General features: G+C 39.9%; 1 protein-coding gene across 2 annotated transcripts in view; it reads right to left on the bottom strand.

Annotated features, from left to right (window-relative positions):
* Positions 1–20,920, bottom strand: part of CDK14 (cyclin dependent kinase 14) — a 526,114-nt gene that overhangs the window by 295,642 nt on the left and 209,552 nt on the right. For both annotated transcript variants that reach the window (XM_081102330.1, XM_081102331.1), the window contains one exon: positions 9,546–9,640. In XM_081102330.1, coding sequence (XP_080958456.1) covers positions 9,546–9,640 — 95 coding nt within the window. The remainder of the gene's footprint in view (positions 1–9,545; positions 9,641–20,920) is intronic.

The following is a 20,920-nucleotide window of genomic DNA, read 5'->3' as shown; positions in this document are numbered from 1 at the left end:
TCTTTAGCTTCTCCTTATGGTTCGGCGTTCTCCTATCTTACGCTGCCTGCACATTCAGTCATCCACAACCTTTACATCTGTTCACATTCAGTACGCGGTTCTGAATGACAACCCATCTCTTCAGAACACAGAATCACAGTTTTACACTGTGTAACTACCTCTCCATATATGAAACTAAAACACCTTTGAAATCCTTCCAGAGAGTAAAATCTGTGAGTCAAATCCAGTTTTCCTACTGTTTTCACTAAAACACAAATATGTTGTACTCCCATGACACATGAAGATCCGTGACAGTAATTTATAACCTAAGTGGCACATAGAGATTATCTAATCTAAGACTACAGCTCTCCATAGGATTTCAACTCCTTAAAATATAAGGGCTATATATTTATATCTCTAGAGTTTAAGGATTACCCCTGGTACAAAGAAGACAGCCATATATTGCTGGAGGGGAAAAAATGAATGAATGAACAAATGAATTATTAAGTAAATGAGCATAACAAGTCACTTTTCTGCTTCCAAAAATTATGCCAAGTGGGATGCACTTACATAACAGTTACAAACCTGTGGGCAGTCCATTGCTATGTACACTTGGAGTTACCTGGATTCCCAAGCTGACACAGGAAATGACCTGATGCAACCACTGGGAAGGGTGTGCGTGGAGGACAGCAGACCTTGAACAACATGGGGCTTAGGGCTGCTGGTCCCCGGCACAGCTGAAATTCTGCTTACCACTTTCACTCCCCAAAAACTTAACTGCTAATAGCCTACTGCTGACAGAAAGCCTTCCTGATAATGAACAGTTGATTAACACATATTGTGTTATATCTTGTATTCTCACAACAAAGTAAGTTAGAAAAAATAAAATGTTATTTTAAAAATTCTCAGAATCCCTGGCCAGTATGGCTCAATTGGTTGAGCATCGTCCCATGCACGAAGGGGTTGCTGGTTCCATTCCAGGTCAGGGCACATGCCCAGGTTGTGGGATAAATCCCCAGTGGGGGGGGGGGGGGGGAGCGGTGTGCAGAAGGCAGATGATCAATGTTGTGCTCTCACATTGATGTTTCTCTCTCTTCCTCTCTCTCTAAAAATCAATAAACTGTTCTTTAAAAAAAGTCTAAGGAAGAGAAAATACATTTACAGTACTGTATGTATTTATTGAAATAGTCTGTGTATAAGTGGACCCACACAGTTCAAACCCACGTTGGTCAAAAGTGAATAAACTGTATTTGACCTCTTTGCCTGAATTTCCTCACCTGCACAATGGAGGGAACTTAGACCTACTTCCTGGTTGCAGTTGGGACTACATGAAATAGTATAGCTAAATCACACATTTCAGTCCCCTGCACAGAGTACAGGTTAGAAACCTTCCCTCCAGCATTTCTGATGTGGATCCATGTATCCTCTACTTTTAGTAACAAGGTGCTCATTGCTCTTCAAGGCACTGAATTCAAGTAACAACTCACAGTTGGTTTCTTATTCTGTCTGGAATAGATACATTACCTTTTCTCTGCTCTCCAGTGTGCCTTTAATTCTCCTGAACTAGTTTCCTGACTCTTTAATGATTTCATGTTGTACAATAGTGATTTTCAAACTTTTTCATCTCTTGGCACATATTAATTACTAAAATTCTGCCGCACACCAAAAAAATATATAGATTGTCGATCTGACAAAAAAATTAGGTGTGATTTTGATTCATTCACACAGAATGGTTATTGTTGTGTTGGCTGTTATCATTTTTTTATTTGACAATCCAAGGGAAAGGAAGTCAGTGGCCCTGACTAAATAGTCAGGTATTGCATGTTTTAAAAATTCCTGCAGCACCGGTTGAAAATCGCAACTGTACACTGTTCACAGCCCTCTCACCATCGTAGTGGCCCTCCTCGGTGCTCACTCCTGTTTGCTAGTGTTCTTTGAGCCAAAGAAATTACTAGTCTTTTACAAATGAATTGTTTTTCAGTTAACTTTCCTCCACCCTGCTTTCCTGTATTAGGTTGGGCTGCTTTTTTTTTTTTTCCAAACCAAGTAGACCATTTTACTTAGCCCCACAGCAATTCACCTTGTAGGTTCAGCTCATCATTTCATCATATTCTTTTTTGACCCCTGATTCCATCACTCCAAATATTAATTATGACTTCCAGCTATAACACACAAATAAGTCAAGCACATCATCACCATGTCTTTATCTGAGTTATTAATGATAATATCAAATAGGACAAGGTCAAGGACAATGCCCTCTGGCATACCCTAATAGACTTTTATCCACCCTGATGTCAATTCATTAATCAATAGGCTTTGGGGGAAGTTGTTCAGCCAGCAATACACTGAAAGAATAATAATCTTCCAACAAGTGAATTTCAATTTTATTCTATTTATATGGATCTCATGAGAGTCCCTGTCATAACCTTTGCTGAAATCCGGAAATACCACTGTTTTTTACTAGAAGGGAATGAAGATTATTAGACTTTAATGTCTGAAAATCTATTTCTGAATTTCACTAATGTTCTATAATAAGCTTATCTGTCAACAGATTCAGAAGTTTGTTCCCTGCCACTCTTCAAAAATCAGCATTATTTTTGCTCACCTTCATTCTTGATGATTTCTCAAAGATTATAATCAATGGTTCTATGCATCCACAATCCACAATTCTGTTCACATTCTAAATGTAATTTACCTAGGACTACATAATGGACTTACTCTTATAGATGTTTATGAGGTGTTCTTTGGGGGGAAAGAAGGCTGGGAAGAGCAGAAACCTGAGGGAAGTGTATCCTGTATCTGAATGTATTCCCTACAATGGGAAAATCCCCAGCTTTATGAGTTTGGGTGGGAGGCAAGAAACATCTGCCTTTACAAAAGCCAAAAGGTCAGACACTCTCGGAGGCCTGCAGTCAAAACACAGGCATGTGACCTCGTGTCAGCAAACCAAACACAGCCACGCTCACTTAGCATTCGGAGCTAGCAACCCAAAGAAGCAGGGAGAAGGTAGGTGCCATTTTGACATCATGGGCAGCCAGCCAGTGAAGTGAGAGACTGTCTGAGCTCACACTCCTGGGGGCAGCAGGTACACAGTGCACAGTCCAACAGCATGATTTTGGCTCTCAAGCCTCACTCTATTCCTGTCCATTTTTAAAGCCTTCCCAGCAGGTCTGTCTGCCACACGCTATCCTCTCAATAAACGTTTCTGATTAATTTAGCCAAAGAGAATGTCTTTTGCATGCAATAGAGAACTCCCACTGGTACATTTATTCAGAGTGGTCAGGCACTTTAATTCCTTTGACTTAACTAGGTGGCAATGTGTTTTTTAAAAATATTTTTATTGATTTCAGAGAGGAAAGGATGAAGAGAGAGATAGAAACATCAATGATAAGTAAGAATCATTGATTGGCTGCCTCCTGCACACCTCCAACTGGGGATCAAGCCTGCAACCTGGGCCTGTGCCCTTGACTGGAATTGAACTTGGGACCCTTCAGTCCACAGGCCAACGCTCTATCCACTGAACCAAACCGGCCAGGACAAGGTGGCAATGTGTAAGGCCTGCTCTACGGCTATGAACTTTGTTCTAAACCTTCTGGTTGGAAGAATATTTGTTTTGAGAGAAAAAATAAAGAATATACACAGAAACATAAAGATGGAGGATAGATAAATAGAAAAATAAACAAAAATTTTAAAATATGAAGTAGTTCTGTTTTTATAGGTTGTTTGCTTTAAGTAGTAAAACTATTAGTATCTTGCTCATCCTGTTTCAAATGTCACTCATTCATTCATACAAAAGGTATCTGCGAACCACCTACTATATGCCAGACACTCTCTGGGCACTGGAGCAGCACCCCTGCTCTTGTGAAACCCAAGTCCCTTTGGCTCACAGGCTTGGCTGAAATGGTTTCATCTGCGCTCATGAGAAATCTTTCTCTCTGGTGTTTCCTTTTCAGTTTCCTTCGTTGGTTGTTTCTCATCACTTTGACTCTTAATGTTGAAGTGCCCCAGTGTTCAGTCCATTTTCTGAGTTCATTCACTCATATGGTGTTTTAGTTACTAACTGCTGCATAAAAAAAACAACCCAAAACTCAGTGGCTTAAAACAACAACCATTGTCGTATGCTATTATGGCTCAATGTTTGAGCCTCGACTCATGAACCAAGAGGTTGCTGGTTCAATTCCAGGTCAGGGCACATGCCCGGGTTTCAGGCTTGATACCTAATAGGGGGCATGCAGGTGGCAGCCGAATGATGTTTCTATCCCTCTCCATTCCACTCTCTCTAAAATCAATAAAAACGTATTTTTTTTAAAAAAAATCAACCATTATTATTATTTCTCACGATTCTTGGGTTGAATTCAGAAAAGGCATGGACAGGACAACTCATCTAGGTCCATGTGATACCTATGAACCTGGAATGCTCCCCCTCGACTCCGACTCCAGGCAGCCTGTTCAATCACATGTCTGGCACTTAGCTAGCCTGCCTGGGGTCCTACATCTAGGGCCTAACTTCACACTGTCTTCTGGGTTCTCTGTTCTCCTCCACATAGTATATGGCCTCTCCCTCTCTACATGGTCTCTCCAGCAGGACAACTGGAATTCTAACACAGTCGGTCAGGATGCTCAAGAGTGTAACACAGAAGCAGTTGGGACCACAACTGTCAGAGTGTCACTTCCGCCGTGTTGTTTCACTGGTTAGAGCAAGTCACAAACCCAACCTAGACTACGGGGCAAGGACTACACAAGGGTGTGAGTATCCTAAGGTCTGGTTCATGTAGAGCCACCAATGTAATAGTTACCATACTTGGTGATCTCATCCAAACTCCTTGTTGAATAATATCTATAACCCAGACAACTTCCAAATCTCTATCTTGGATCTCTCTGCTAAATTCCAGACTCATGTTTCCACCCGCCTGTGACATCTCCATGTGCATATGTAACAGGCATCTCAAACTTAGCACATTTAAAACTGAGTGGCATCATGCCCATGCTGCTCCTACCTGAGGTCTGCCCCACCTCTCCTCACAGCAGCTGCACGATTGTAGTGACTCAAGCCAAAAGCCTGGGCATCACCCTTGACTCCACTTCATCTCCCAAATCCTGCGCCTAATGCTACCAGCTAAACCTTGAAAATATATCCAGAATCAACCACTTTTCATCACCTCCACTGCTGACCTCATCTCATGCTTAGGTATTAGCAGTAGCCACTTGACTGGTCTCACTGTTTCAGAACTTGCCCACCTGCAGTCTAGTCTTAAAAAAGCAGCCGGAGAGATCCAATTAAAATATAAGTCGGATCAGATCATTTCTCTGCCCAGCACCTTTGGTGGCTTTCCATGTCATTTTTGAGTTAAAGCAAAATTCATTAAAGCACAACTTTATAAGCCCTGACATAATCCAGACCCCAGTGCGTTTTGGACTGTGTCTCACCCTTGGTGGCTCCATTCCAGCCCCAGGGGCCCTGCTGCTCCCCACACAACCCTGAATGGCAGCCTCTTGCCCAGAATATATGTCTTCCTCCTTCACCTCCTTCAGACTTTCACCTGAATACCTCTCACTTTTTCAGCGAGCCTCCCCTGATCACCCCCGCCTAAAGTTTGTATATGCATGGACATGTGCACACGTGCTTTTTTTTTCTCATAGAAAGGCAGAAAAAATGTTCAATTGCACCAGGATAGATTAATCTGGAAACCAGAATGCTGAGGGAGAGCTACAGTTTTCCAGAACAGATGTGTCATAAAATCATGCAAATGAAAGCATTCTTCATAGATACAGAAATCAAGATGTATGAGGCTGAGAAGCCAAACAATTAGGTAGATTGTGTGACAGGGTGACAAGACAGAATAGAACGTTCGGGGGAGAGTTGCATATCCTAACATCTCACATACCCCAGAGCATCACATCAAACTATGCCGCTGGTTAATCCCAGTAGGCTGAGGCTGAGATGCAATGGCCAGTATTTTAAGGCACAGAAGACTTGGCCTAAAGTCTTCCCTTTACCCTTAACTTATCTGAGTGATTTTAGTAAATCTGTTCTGAATTCTCTCTGAGCATTATTTTTCCTCATCAATAACAAACTGGATAACAAATATCACATGCCTTCTATACTTCAAAGGGCTAAAAAGGGAATCTAATGGAATAACATTTATGAGAAAGTGCTTTGTAGAATGTAAAACAATATAAAAATAAATTAGATGATTTTTGGTAATACATAAATCACTGTGATTTTTAGTGACAGTTTTGTTTCACGTGGAATACAGATTTTTGTTTGACATAATGTTGCACATTAGTTTGGAACATTTTCATGAGTTTACAGCACAGTGGAAGAAATAAAATGATTGCCCCAATGAATATCATGATTAGCTATAAGTTTGCTTCTTTTCTTCTGATGCATAATTATTAAGTGTGTAATGAAAAGTGCTGCTACACAACTTTGCTCTCATTTAATTGAAAATAGAACAGAATAGCTATGCATTTCAGCTACCAGTAATATATATTTACATAGCCATGTTTACTATTAATACTCTTAATTCCACTTATGGAATCTGTTTTGAATTTTTCAGCATGGTGTTAAATAGGGTAAACGTGGCACTTATTTGTCTCTAGCAAAAAATAAAAACTAAAATGCTTAACTTTCTGTTTAAGTAGGGAAAACAGCTGTGTTAGCACTTTCACTACTTTCTGTATTTCTTTTCCAGGTCTCAAACCTACGCAGAAAAAAGAAAGCTATAACAATATTTTAGACCATTATGAAACCAGATGCCTTTTGAAGCTCAGTGAGCCACGCCCTGGATGATGGTGCTCCTTCGCACTGAACAACTGGAGGAAGGTAGTATCCAAACAGCACACATGACGGGGCCCCGTGTTGCAAGAGTGAGACATGAGCAGCCTGGGTAGCACATTCCCCAGAATGTTTCCAACCTTCAACTTGCAGGTCACTCTATCTACACACCTTGAAAATGGACAAGAACCTACAGTATATTTCAGATGTTGTAGGAGCTCTTCACAGTACTTAAGAAATATTAACAATGGCCTGTTATCCACTAAATCACCTTAGTAACAACCTCCAAAGTCATTTCCTCAAGTATTCCTTAACATCATGAACTTTTCATCACTTATTTCATTATTCTGGCCCTCAGAAGGCTTTTATGTAACCTAATATGTCATTGGTAGGAATAATAGAAAGCAGCTAGGCAAAGAAAAGAAATCTATTATGCAATGTATAAACTATCATAACTAATAATCTTTCACTTTGTGGAACTCAACTTATATAGGTACCTCAAAAAACCCTTGAACACTTAATTCATTCTAATCCAAAGAAAAAAATCCAATAATGTCTAATGAATCTTAAATTATTTTACTTTCCCTTCATATCTAGGATTTTAATGGGCATGATGTGTTGATTTTTTTTACACTGCTTAACTTACTCGTTCCCCTCCCTCATGAAAAGGTACTATGTATTAAACGAAACTACAAAATCAACATTTTTTTATAAGATTACTTTGATGTTAACAATTTTGAAATGTGGCAATATCATCATTAAGTTCAGGAAATTGTAGATTAAAATGTTTGATGCTGATTTTAGGGTTTGCTATATATGTAACAAGGTTCTTATTTCAGACATTCATTGAAACATGGTATTTAAAAATAAATAAAAACCAAACAAATAAACTTCAGTTGTAGCAGCAAAAAGTGCTTCACCAGAGAGAGCAAAAGGACAGATGAATAAAAAAAGACAGACAAAGAAATATGGAAAGGTGAAAGGCCTAGAAACAATGGGAAAGTGAAGAAATAAAGTGGAGAACTGAAGAGGCAGGGCAGGGCGATCAGAAACCATGAATGACACAAGCTTGCCTCATTCTCTAAGAGAGAACAGGTTCATCTAGTTCTTCACTCCCACAGAGAGGTTAGGAATGAAAGGTTGCCCGTGGAGTACTGCATATGTGCACGCTATTGTGTGGTTGTTTTAAGAGGACCTGGAATGTGGCCACAAGAATTGGAACCATAGATAATTTCACTCACACAAAAAAGAATGATTGTTTAAAATCGGTCTTAATCGGTTAGCAAATATTGCAAGACAGTGAATTTCTTTGCTTTTATGTGACAACTTCCACAGAAAGTCAGAAAATTACATCGCATCTGTTATGTACATTTTTAGCTTCACAGATGTATTTAATTTTCCTTTATGATTTGGGAGACATATTTTCACGTTATTTTTGTTAGTTTCTTTATCACTGTTACTGATTTTAGGTGTCAAACCACTTTTCTTCCTTTTAATTTAATTATCCAGTTTTGGGAAAGGGGGCAAGTATACTTTTGAGATATCTTTTCTACAAAACAATACATAAGTTCGTCATATACTAAGGAAAAAAATCTAGATTTAATTGAAATGTTGCAACTAGACATACTGGAAAATATGAAACAAAAATTCTACATTCCAGTTCTACATCAGCTGAATGTATTATTGATTCCAACATCATCGATTAAACAAAGGAAAATTATACTTGCATTAATGTGTGAATCTCTATCCATTTTTGGTAGCATGTAATATATTCAACTGCTCAGCTCTAGCTGTCCTTGTAGCCACATTACCATATTATTCACATGTATCTATCATTTATATGTAAATAGACAAGATAAATGGCTTCTTCATAAGACAATTTTCAAATGACAAATAGACACAGGCAGACATTAGCAAGATAAAAATGTTGCAAATATTCATTCTATTATATATCTTTAAGGAAAAATGAAAACTATTTCAATTTTTTTTAAAGTCGTATGGTAATTACAAGTCGGATCTTAATACATTCACAATACCAACAGCTATTCTTCTCAATAAAAGCCTCCACCAATGTCATTTGTATCTTATAAATTACATGTTCTCAGATCCATCTGTGAAAATTGAGATGCTAATTATCATGGTTACATTTCATGATTCCACAGTTAAATGCTGAAGTGGAGCTACACAAACACCATATGTTTTTCTAAGAGAAATGGAGAAAGATTAATTATGAGTTCAAGTCCAAGTCTTCTAGCAGTTAGACTCTCAACACAATAAGATCATTACATTGTATTATGCAAATGGGAAGTTTTAATTAATAGCTGAAATACCAAGTGAGGGGGAAAACTATGAAGTCTAAATTGTAAGTACCAGGCTTTTCTCCACAATTTAAAAAAAAAAACAAACCCTAATAAGGATGCTTTTGAAAAACCAAGGTAAAAATCCTGCCCTTCCTGCCAAATAAAAACTCCACATTTTTAATTGTCTGTGAACTTCCTTTGATGGAATGATCAGCATCATGCTGTTTAATCCTATTTAATAAACCTAAAAGTTACAGTGTATACTAGTAACAAGGGTTATAAATAGATAACATATATGATGAAAATTCAAATTAACATTTTTAAGGATTTTTTAAAGATATACATCATCCAAAATGATGCAAAGTTACAAGTCTTGTGTACTCAGATAAAATACTCATTTCAATACAGCAACCTAAACATAAAACTCTATGATAACACTATAAGATTTTTATTCATATCTATAAAATCTGAATTCTTATTTTACTCACCACATATTCAAACACAAGCGTCAGCGTCTCCTTGGTGTGGATGATGTCATGAAGCAACACTATGTTAGCATGCTTTAGTCCTTTCAACAAGGAGGCTGGAAAATAAAGTGGACAGAGAGACCACTGATCATGGGTTACAATCAATTGATATCTTTCATTATCATTTTGGGACATTGTCAGATGAAATGTACCTATTTTCCGATTTCCCAAGCCATTAACAACTCAGAATCAAGGGCAGAGAACCAGGTTTTTGTTTAGATGAAGCTCTCCTCTCTTTCCTCCCTCCTCCTCCTCCTCCCCAGTTATTCCACCTATTTGTTATTAATCTTCAGTTAGATTCCATTACAGTGAGAGAACATACTTGGTATGATTTCAATTCCCTTACATTTTATCAGCCAGATCTAGTTTAATTTGTTTGGTATATGTGCCAAATGTATGCAATGGGGCAAGGGTAGGTTTGCAGTTGTATGTGAAACACAGAGTTTGTGTTCATATTGTTATTTATTAATTACTGTATTACTTTCCATACAAATAACTGTTCCTGCTTTTGCCCCATCCTGCACCTTTTGCTGATGTTGGGTGGAGAGTTCTATAAATGCCAACTAATCCTGCTGGGTGACAGTTTCTATCAGTGACTAAGAGGAGCGTTAACATCCACAAGTGTCACTGGAAATTTGTCAATTTCTCATTTAAATTCTACCAGTTTTTGCTTTGTATAATTTGAAGCTCTGTTGTTTACTGTATATACATTTAGTATTGCTATGTTTTCTTTGTCAATTGGTCCCTTTATCAAAATACTAGAGGCTGAGTGCACGAATTCATGCACCTGGCCTGTGGGATTGAGCCAAAACCGGCTCTCCAACATCCCCCAAGGGGTCCCGGATTGCGAAAGGGCGCTGGCCAGGCCCAGGGACCCCACCAGTGCACGATCAGGGCCAGGAAGGAACACAGAAGGTTGGCCAGCTGGGGAGGGACCGCAGGAGGGCTCCAGAGCATGTCAGTCCCATCTCACTCAGTCCCTATCAGCCGGACCCCAGCAGCAAGCTAACCTACCAGAGTGTCTGCCCCCTGGTGGTCAGTGCACATTATAGCAACTGGTCGACCATTCAACTGTCTTCCCCCTGGTGGTCAGTGCACATCATAGTGACTGGTTGATCGGTCGACTGCCCCTTGGTAGTCAGTGCACATCATAGCAAGTGGTTGAGTGGCCTTAGCATATCATTAGCATATTACACTTTGATTGGTTGAACAGACGTCCGAATCACCAGACACAACATATACAGCTTTTATTATATAGGATTAGCATGCATGAGATAATAATTTTTAAAATTACAATTAAATCACAGCATATGAACTCTGAAGAAACAACTACTATACAGACTTATGATACTTCAGCACTGTTAATTCCAATTATTTATAAACTTCCTTCTTTTACTTATTCAACTAGCCTATCAGCCTTAAACAATTAAAGCAGTAGTTCTCAACCGTCTGGCCCTTTAAGTACAGTTCCTCATGTTGTGACCCAACGATAAAATTATTTTTGTTGCTACTTCATAACTATAATATTGCTACTGTTATGAATCGTAATGTAAATATCTGATATGCAGGATGGTCTTAGGCGACCTCTGTGAAAGGGTCGTTCGGCCGCCAAAGGGGTCGCGACCCACAGGTTGAGAACCGCTGAATTAAAGCTTTATTCAATAGCAAGATTTCAGATATTAATCTGAGGACCAGTTTTCACACTGCTCATTTTTAAAATGGACATGTGAAATGTTCACTGGCATTTACCAAGGACACTTGCCCCGGCACTAGTCTTTTGAGGCAGGCTCACCCTCAGAGAGTGCTGCTCCAGACCACAATAGGGGATCTGAAAACGATGGCCAGGCGCCCTACTTCACACCTAGTCTGTGCAGGCACGTAAGCAGGTGAAATGAATTCAGGACCAATGAATCTCACGTTGTAAAGAAGAGCCTGGCTTTGTGAAGCAAGTTTTAGAAACGGATTATGTAATATCATTTGTAATCTTGTCCAATTCCATTCTTCAAGTTCTCCCTCCACTTGTCAAATACACTGATGATCTGCCCTTAGCAACAGCTCCAAAAAGGAACTGACGCTTATGCTTCACTGAGAATCCCATCCCCCAAGGATCCTTTGCTTTGGATTATTAAAAATTTATTTCTATTGATTGATTGATTTACTCCCCCCACTTTCTTCTCTTACCACGTACACCTAAACTCTCATCTCTCAAAGGAATGTCTTCAGACTCATCGTTTCCCATTGTGTTTTTCCTACAGATTCAGTTCCTGCCATCATTCATTTTGGGGGGAAAATATTTTCTCCTGACAGTGACTAATACAGAAAAAAAAAATATGCCTTTTTTTATATGATAGTTTTTACCATTTCTATACGACTCAAAGCCTCGATATTTAATTCAAATAAATTTCAATTATTACAGATTTTAGATTTCTAAATACATTTTACACACTTTTAAAACACATTATCAGTTATGTAAGTACCGATACTGGTACGTATTTGAAAGCAAGTGCTCTTTCTTTTGAGATTAACATAATCAATTCAAATTTGGAAAAGAAAAGAGCCACTCATTTCAAAGCTGGTGGCAGAAAAAATGGCACAGAAGGGCAGGAAACCGTCTGTGATATCCACCACCATCAGAGTGGGTGGCAGACCTGACTGACGTGGAGGCTGCCAATGCAGCAGCCACTGCCCAGTGAGGTGCCAGATACCGTAATCCGTGCTGTCTCCGGGGCTTGCCAAGTCAGCCCAGTGATTAACACCTACAAGTCCTAGCACCACCAGTATGTCTCCCTGTTCAAGTCAAACACTGTCAAAATAATTTCCATGTAATCACAATAATTCCACAAATATACCACATGTTTTCTTATCATGTACATACAAAGCAAATCCTGGAACACTAGCTTTCGTAATTCAGCACGCCTGGCTTCCTCACAGATTTTGAGTAAACATATGGCAACATTTGAAATTCATTTCACCAGTGAGGGTTGAAAAGTTATAATTGCACATGATGCAAAAGACTTGCAATTAGGGTTGAGGGTAAAAATTCTAACAGTAGGTTTGGGGTTGTGATGTCAAAAACGATACAAAAACAGAGAAAACAATGTTGCTCATAAAGATAACTGAGCCTCGCCCTAACCGGTTTGGCTCAGTGGATAGAACGTCAGCCTGCGGACTGAAAGGTCCCAGGTTCGATTCTGGTCAAGGGCATGTACCTTGGTTGTGGGCACATCCCCAGTGCGGGGTTTGCAAGAGGCAGCTGATGGATGTTTCTCTCTCATCGATGTTTCTAACTCTCTCTTCTTTCCCTTCTGTAAAAAAAAATCAATAAAATATATATTTTTTTAAAAAGATAACTGAGCCTCTGAGAAAGTCCCAGGAGGATATAAGGGCACAGGGAGCCCTCCCTGCGTTTGGTAGCAAGATTCAGATATCCACCCACCAGCCATACTGACACCTTCACCTCCCACTCGGAGAATAAGCAACTCAAGTTTCCACTCTAATTCGGAAGGGATAAATTCCAGCTAACCTCCAATCTCATCATGATCAAAATAAAATTTTTAGTTAATAGAAAAATTCACAGTATTTCATTTTGTCAGGTTCACACTGCAGTGGCTATTGTTTTAAAAGCAATGTTATTAAAGAAAAGACAAATATGTCCTTTCTTTAATATTTCAGATAGTTTTCTTGGCCATTATTTGACATCGTACTAGGAAAGGGAAGATCACACATAAACACAACCCATCCTTGCTCACTCTCCCTTTAGCCTGTGGAAAAAACAATGCATTCATGTTTTTCTCTCATCTTTTTGATGTGTCCTTTTTCAGTGGGGTAGGCCTGAGGGGCTGCTACCTGACATCTCTAGAAGACAAAAATTAGTACCCAAGGAGCCAAACATGCCTCAAGCGTGTTACAACCACAAGAAATATGGACTTTTTCTTCAAGCTCACAGCTACACAGCTCTGAGACTGTAAAATCCACTTTATACTAGAAATAGTAAATATACATGCTGATCCCTTTCCCTGGCCCCTGTGGGGCGGGGCTTAGTCTATTCCTTGAATGAGAAAAGGGGCTGCTGTCATCTGGCAGGTCTTCCTCCAGTTTGATCTATCCTCCTTTTACTAAGAGACCAGAAGTAGCCCCAGATATCAGTCCGATGAGAGATGACACTCATTTTCAACACAACTCCCTTTGATATCAGTGCCTCCAAAAACAGAGAGAAAACCAGCTAACAATATTGGCAGGGAGCAGCTGGTTCTGCCTCTTAAATCCCATCCTTCCCCATACAAGCTTCCTTTCCTGTGATGAAAAACATAAATGAACCCTAGCCAGTGTGGCTCAGTGGCCTGCACACCAAAAGGTCTCAAGTTCCATTCTCAGTCAAGGGCACATACCTGGGGCAACTGGTCTATGTTTGTGTGTCTCACACATCAATGTTCCTCTCTCTCTCCTCTGTCTCTCTTCCCCTCCCTCTCTCCCTCCTTTCCACTCTCTCTGAAAAGTAATGGAAAAAAAGATCCTTAGGTGAGGCTTAACAACAACAAAAACAGGAATGAGACAACTCCACCTCCATCCCCATAATCAAACTCATGTGACACTGCCCATCTAAAACCAAATTAGATTGAGATTTCAGTTTTTATAAATAATACCACAAAGGACATAATTGAGCTTTGAAAAAATATTTTTTTGAATTATTTCCCTATAATGAATTATGAAAAGGAAATTGTGGGGTAAAAAGATATGAACATAGTTACAAGATTTGCTTATTAAATAAGTGTATTTAACCTTCTTTCTAATTCCTTGTAAGAATAAAAGAACCATGAAAGACAGGAAAAATATGTAAAAACGAATGAAGAACTACTTGCTTTCAAGGACAACTTCTATCTAACTTACTTGCCAGTGAATTCTGAATATTGTCATAAGTAAAATATTCTAATAGGGAAAAGCTTAAGGACAAATCACAACAAAAAAGAATACACGCAGAGAAAAGACAAGTTTGGTGTTCAACTGTGTCTGTGATGAAAAGATGGACCGCGAGTTTGACATGCTTGGCTCCAGACAAAGACACGGGCATTTGCATACCCTGAGAACGAATGCCCAGCTCCAGGGTAACCTGTGGGTGGTACTGCATGCTGTGCTGCCTGCTTCAGCTGCAAACCAAGAGAAATGCTAGTTCTACTCCCCTTCATGATAAATAAGCTGATACACACACCCACAGGCACACACACACACCATAACCTACTAAATGAAAACGTGAAACAATGAGGCTAAAAAATGGAATTGTATCTTTTACACCATTTTTATACTTTCCACACAGATACCTACAAAGACTCAACTCTGTTATGGGGAAAAGAGGTCAGAGCTAACCCAAAACACAAGGTGAAAACAAATGCGATGTCATAGAAACTTACTTCAGCTAAAATCACATTCAGGATGTAGAGACATGTCTTTTGTTCACCAGATGTCGTGCAAATGTGGAAAGATAATACAACAGTTGGGAGTACCTTATAAATAACACACACAAGTTGTCTTAGAGCCGCCAAAACGTCTACTGCTCCTACTTCCTCCTTGGCTGAGCTTTTTGATCCCACTGCATATTCCTCCTGCTCTGTTCCCCTCCTAGGCTCCCCAACACCACAGACCTGAATGCAGTATTGGGAATTATAGCCTCAACCATTCCCCCAGCCAAAAATATTTGTTTCTCTATCACTTGACTACTGGCAAAGAACAGTCACCTGGGGCCTATTTCCACACTGCAGCTTCACAGGACCACATCGACTGCCTACTAAATCGCTTCAAAGAACCAATTCCTCCCACAGTATAGCTTAACCACATGAAACTGCCAATATTTGATATTTTTGACCTAATAACACAGCAATTTCCCATGGTTCAATCTGATAGGGTTTACTTGGCTCATAGCAACTATAACTTTTTCACAAATGCATTGTTACTTTTACCACTGTTGATATTCAAACCAATTAATCTGCCACCACATGACCAAGAATTGACTGCAAAGGACAAAATCTGCTCATCAAACTATGTTTTTAGCTCAGGGGAGGGATACAGAAATAAGTTAATTTTCCACATGTACCTTTCTACAGAATTTGAATTGTTTGTGGTAAAGATATATTTCTTTTAAAATAAAAAGAAGTATCTGGAAAAGTTCTTTATAACAAGCTAATTGGCTAAACAGACTAAAATAACACTATAAAAGGTACACAGATGTATAACTGAGCAATTAACATGCAACTACAATGCAATGATAATCATTGTAACTACAGTGTGATTCTTCACTACTACTTCCCCCTCACTGGGGTATTGATTCAAATCCTTGCATTATAACACACAGCAGACCCTGTATCCGTCAGAAATTTGCTCTATCACAGGTTAACCCGAAGTGCTGACACGATTTCTTGTCTAAACAGTTACTTCCCTGCACTAAGATTATTTGCTCAGTGTCAAAGATTCCTAGTCTTATTGTCTCTGATTCCTCCGAGTTGAACTTGTAAATGACCCACCAACTACTATTCCATATTCCAGCTAATGTTACTCCTGTTTGCCACTGGCAAGATACACATATAAGCAGGTAGTATGTAAATGACACATGTAGTTCTTTTCTAATGTAAACATCTTGCTAGTAACTTCTGCAGAAACAAATGTTGCTAAGCAACAGGGTTGGCGATAGAGGAGGTTATGCTCCAAGTACTGTCTTTAGGCAGAAAAAAGACAACTTAGGAGCTAAGGGTTATAGAAGACGTGATAATAGAAGGGTTGTTTTTGTCTGGCTATAAAAACTAGGTGGTTTCTTTATTTGAACTATTTTATACTGTGTTACACATGGGTCACATGTTCAGTTCCTAAGAATACTACAAAGTATGCAATAAAAAAAAGGTATGTGGTTTGGCACAAAGCCCCTTGTCTTTTGGTTAAGAAAAATAAACATTTGTATCAAAATAGCTATCACTGTTTGGCTACACTTCAATCAACTTCTCCTTACATGAAAGTATGTCAGTAACTATTATTGTATTCTTTTACAAATATAAAGGTAAGTTGAAAGTCAGAAAATACTTTCTTGGCCATGGCTGCAAGTATTAGTGCCTAAGGGCATAGCACATAGGACATTTGACTTGGTAAGATACCAGCCAAGTGGTGGAGCACTGTCCAAATCCTCTGGAAAGCAGGATGATTTTGCAGATTTACAGGCACAGGGGACTTTATCCCCACCCCGATCCTGTGTCAGAAAGCAGGCTTTCATGTCACCACAGGCACAGCCACAGGTCCACAACAAGGTGCTTCTCAAAGTGTGGACCTTCGGCCACCAACATCAGCGTCAACCGGTGTACCTCATACTGATGCCCATTCAACAGGTCCTATTCTAAACCTACCAAATCGATAGGGATGGGACCAAAAAAATCATCCAATAAATATTTATGTAACATCTACTATATGCCAATCACTATTCAATCCTTATGCATCCTAAACTTTAAAATCACCGGGTATAGTTTCGATATGGAGGAATGGGAAGCAGGTTTATGGGGTGGATAGGCAGGTAGGTGGGTGGGTGAATGTATGTGTATGTCTGTGTTTATGCATTTAGTTCCACTGCAGTCTGCTCAGTGTTCCACAAGCAAATCAATAAAAACAGCAAGTCAATCGACCAGTTCACTTACCCAGCCTCTCTCTCTCTCTTTCTCTCTCTCTCTCTCTCTCTCTCGCTCTCGCTCTCGCTCTCGCTCTCTTTCTCTCTCTCCCCACCCCACACACACACAGCCATTGAGATAGATTCCACTGAAAGATATAAAGTTTTGAGCCAGAAGGCAGAGAAATATCTTTATTCTGAAAAATTTATGGTATTTGATGTGTGTGGCTTTTTCCTTGTTCAATTAAAAAAAAAAAACTAAAATGTCAGCTCATAAAGTGTGTCAATAGAAATAAACTGCTGATAAGGTTATGAGTATTTGGCCTTTTCAATCCCACAATTTCTAAAATCTGTGAAGAAATAAGGTTTTGTGTAAAAAGATTGCAGTAAGTACCTTATCAGAGCCAGAGCTTTGAGAAACAGATACAATAAGAAGGTCTGGAGACATTGTAAACAGATTATGAGCACAAAGGGAAGAGAAGTGAAAAGGTATAAAAATGAATACACTTTTGATAGGGTAACTCTTACCCTCAAGTATCCCCTGCATTGAAATCCTAAACACTCGACCACTTCATTTGACTGAACAATAGAGTCAAAGCTATGAAACTGACCGTTTGCAGTATAATTCAGTGGGAAGTGCACAGTCCCAGAGCCCTGTGCTTCTCACAGCATCAGTTAACCTTCAAGCAGCCACCTGCCCGTAGGCCTGGCCGAGGCCCTGAAATCCATGTTCATGCTGCCTCTGATCAGCAGGGACCACAGTGGGAACCCAAGTTCACGTCAGCGCCGAGTGAGCTCTAGCACTCAGAGCCCTGGTCAGGGCACAGAAAAGAAACAATCAATGAATGCATAAATAAGTGGAACAGCAAATCAATGTTTCTCTCTCCCTTCCTCTCTCTCTCTCTCAAATTAATAATTTTTAAAAAGACCAATTGTCATATTATCTTTATAGAGTCACTATCTAGTTGTCAGAAACTGGTGACACCTTAGTAGAGCTAGATTTCATGAAATGTATTACACAATGCTTAAGATGAAACAGTTATCTACTATGGTAACTATATGTGTGAAATAAAAAGTTGCACAGTACATATTTCATGTTTCTAAATGAGCAAAATGACTTCAAATTGTCGTGGTAGTTAAAACACAAACAAAAAGCAGCCATTGAAGAAAATAACCAAGGGGAAGAAAAATAGGTTTCTTTAATATGGTCTCAAATTTCTCAGAAATTTTGCACCTCTATCTCCACCACTGCCAACCAGGGGAACTGGATGGAGGGATAATTTGATCACACATTCATGTAGCTAGGAGACTGTCTGACTCCTGACACTTGCAGTCTAAAATGTTGTGACAATGGAGGGGCTTTTCTTAGTGTCTCTGTCCCTGTGCTTATGACTGGTACTGACAGTAGCTCCTGCTCACACAGCCTGCCTTGCCATGCAGGAAGGCAGTTTCTGAGAACTGTGATGAACAGCTGCCCATTAGCATTAGCACTGCTTTCTCAAATGCATTCTACCTCCTATGGCCCATATTTCCTCTTCTAATAACATTTCAAATTCTAATAACATACACACACACACACACACACACACACACTTAAAATCTTAGTACACCGACTACATCTGTGATTTGACTTACACACAGGGTGACGGACTCATCACGCACAACTGAAACCATCCTCACAGAACTGTAAACCCAAGCGTCACCTTCAAGAGCATCTGGTCCTAACCTTCATCTGACAAGTGGGAAAGTAAACTACACAGAAGGTTGGCCACAGGTCCAAACCCTGACCTCCTGGCTCCTCATTACAGTGCAGTTCTGTTTCAAAACAACCATCAAAACAAGCATCCTCTGCTCCTCTCCTTGGCTTTGTTTTCTTGTCTTTCTACCAGGTGGTTTGCTGTGATCGCGGTTTCCCTTTATCTTCATATCTGCCCACGTGTCGAGGGAAGAAAAACCTGAAGCTAAGAAGACTAGGACATCAGATATATCAGATATATCTGTGCAACTGTTCCTCTGCAACACTACCACCTGGACTAACAAGGCTTAAAAAGATAGCAATAAGTAAAGGAGAGAGCTAAAGGAGAATCTGCTGTTCAAACTGTTTTTTTTTTTTTAAATATATTTTATTGATTTTTTACAGAGAGGAAGGGAGAGAGATAGAGAGTTAGAAACATCGATGAGAGAGAAACATCGATCAGCCGCCTCCTGCACATCTCCCACTGGGGAAGTGCCCGCAACCCAGGTACATGCCCTTGACCGGAATCGAACCTGGGACCTCTCAGTCCGCAGGCCGACGCTCTATCCACTGAGCCAAACCGGTCTCGGCTCAAACTGGTTTTTAACATTGCCTTTATCTGATCAAGTCACTTCTCTTCTTAAACCCCTTCAATGGCTGCTTAACAGGATTTACAAGGACCTTCACGACAGGGCTCCTAAGGGAGGTCTCCCCTCAGCTCCTCGGACTGGACTCGCTGTCCTACTAGGAACTCCAGCCATCGGACATGATGCTTCCTGCAGATCTCCAATTCATCACGTCCCCTCAGACCTCTGGGATGTCGTCTCTTCTGTTCCCTCTCCCAGAGCCTCTGAGACTCAGACACTCCAACCATCTCTTCAGATCTTAACTCAGCTCTCATTTCCTTTGGCAGCCCCTGCTGACCCCAGGGCTCACGGTAGCAGCATTTCTCTCAGTCCCCAGCACCATGAGTCTTCCTGTGTTACAATGACCTGTTTCCACCTGTCTGTATCCCCCGCTCACTCATCATTTGCTCTTACTCCTGCTGTGCTCACTGCACTGAATTCACTGCCAACTTTACAGAAGATGCCTAATACGTGAAGGTGGAATAATGCAGGCACAGATGAGAAAAATAAAATCCTAAATGATCATTCACAAAGTGCCGCAAGCAGCACGCTCCCCAGCATCGCACTGTGGGGCAGACTGCTCAGCTCATCACACTGTGCCTCGTTCAGCCTAATATGCGGATCAAAATAAATCCACTCTCATTTTCTGCACTGACAAACACACGGAGGCTGTATATTTCACTCCATTTTAAAAAGAAGCAAGGAAACATCCTGTAGGATATCACTGGCAGTTCTCCTTTCATAAGTAGGTGAAATGCTGTATACTAAAGCTATCACCAAAAAGGCACTATTTTATTTCCACTCAGATTCCAGATTACGGCAAGATAGTAAAATATTTGTTTGACACTATAATTTATTTCTAAAAGCCCCTGTTAGAAACTAAAATTAGATGCTAACCGTCTACCAAGCATGAGCTAAGCTCACAAATAATAAGGCAGTATCAACGAGAAAAGGAAGAGATGTTCTCAGCCACACGTGGGCTTACGGCAGAGTCAAACCCAACCCCCAGACCTGGTGTGCTTGGCCTGTGCAATGTTTTAGAAATCTATTAAGAAATCTGAATTAATATTTGAGTGTCATGTGTAAAAATCCAACATCACTTTGATTGTATAAGCTAAATTAATGATTACGAGGAAACTGGAAGCAACTAATTCAAAGTGGGTTTTATGTCCCACAGACTGAGTCAGGAGGACCAGGAGAAGAAGAAGAAAGAGTAGTTATTGTAGTAACATCACAATAATATAAGCAGAAATGAAATTATAGCCATTTCAAATTGTTCATCTCAAAGTCCCACTGAGGCCCACCAGGCAGAATGGGGAACCCTAGGATTACTAGAACACTT

Source organism: Myotis nattereri (assembly GCF_964212035.1).
Source record: "Myotis nattereri genome assembly, chromosome: 11".
Classification (NCBI taxonomy): Eukaryota; Metazoa; Chordata; class Mammalia; order Chiroptera; family Vespertilionidae; genus Myotis; species Myotis nattereri.
The sequence above is the reverse complement of the archived record's forward strand: the minus strand, read 5'-3'. Positions and strand labels throughout refer to the sequence as shown.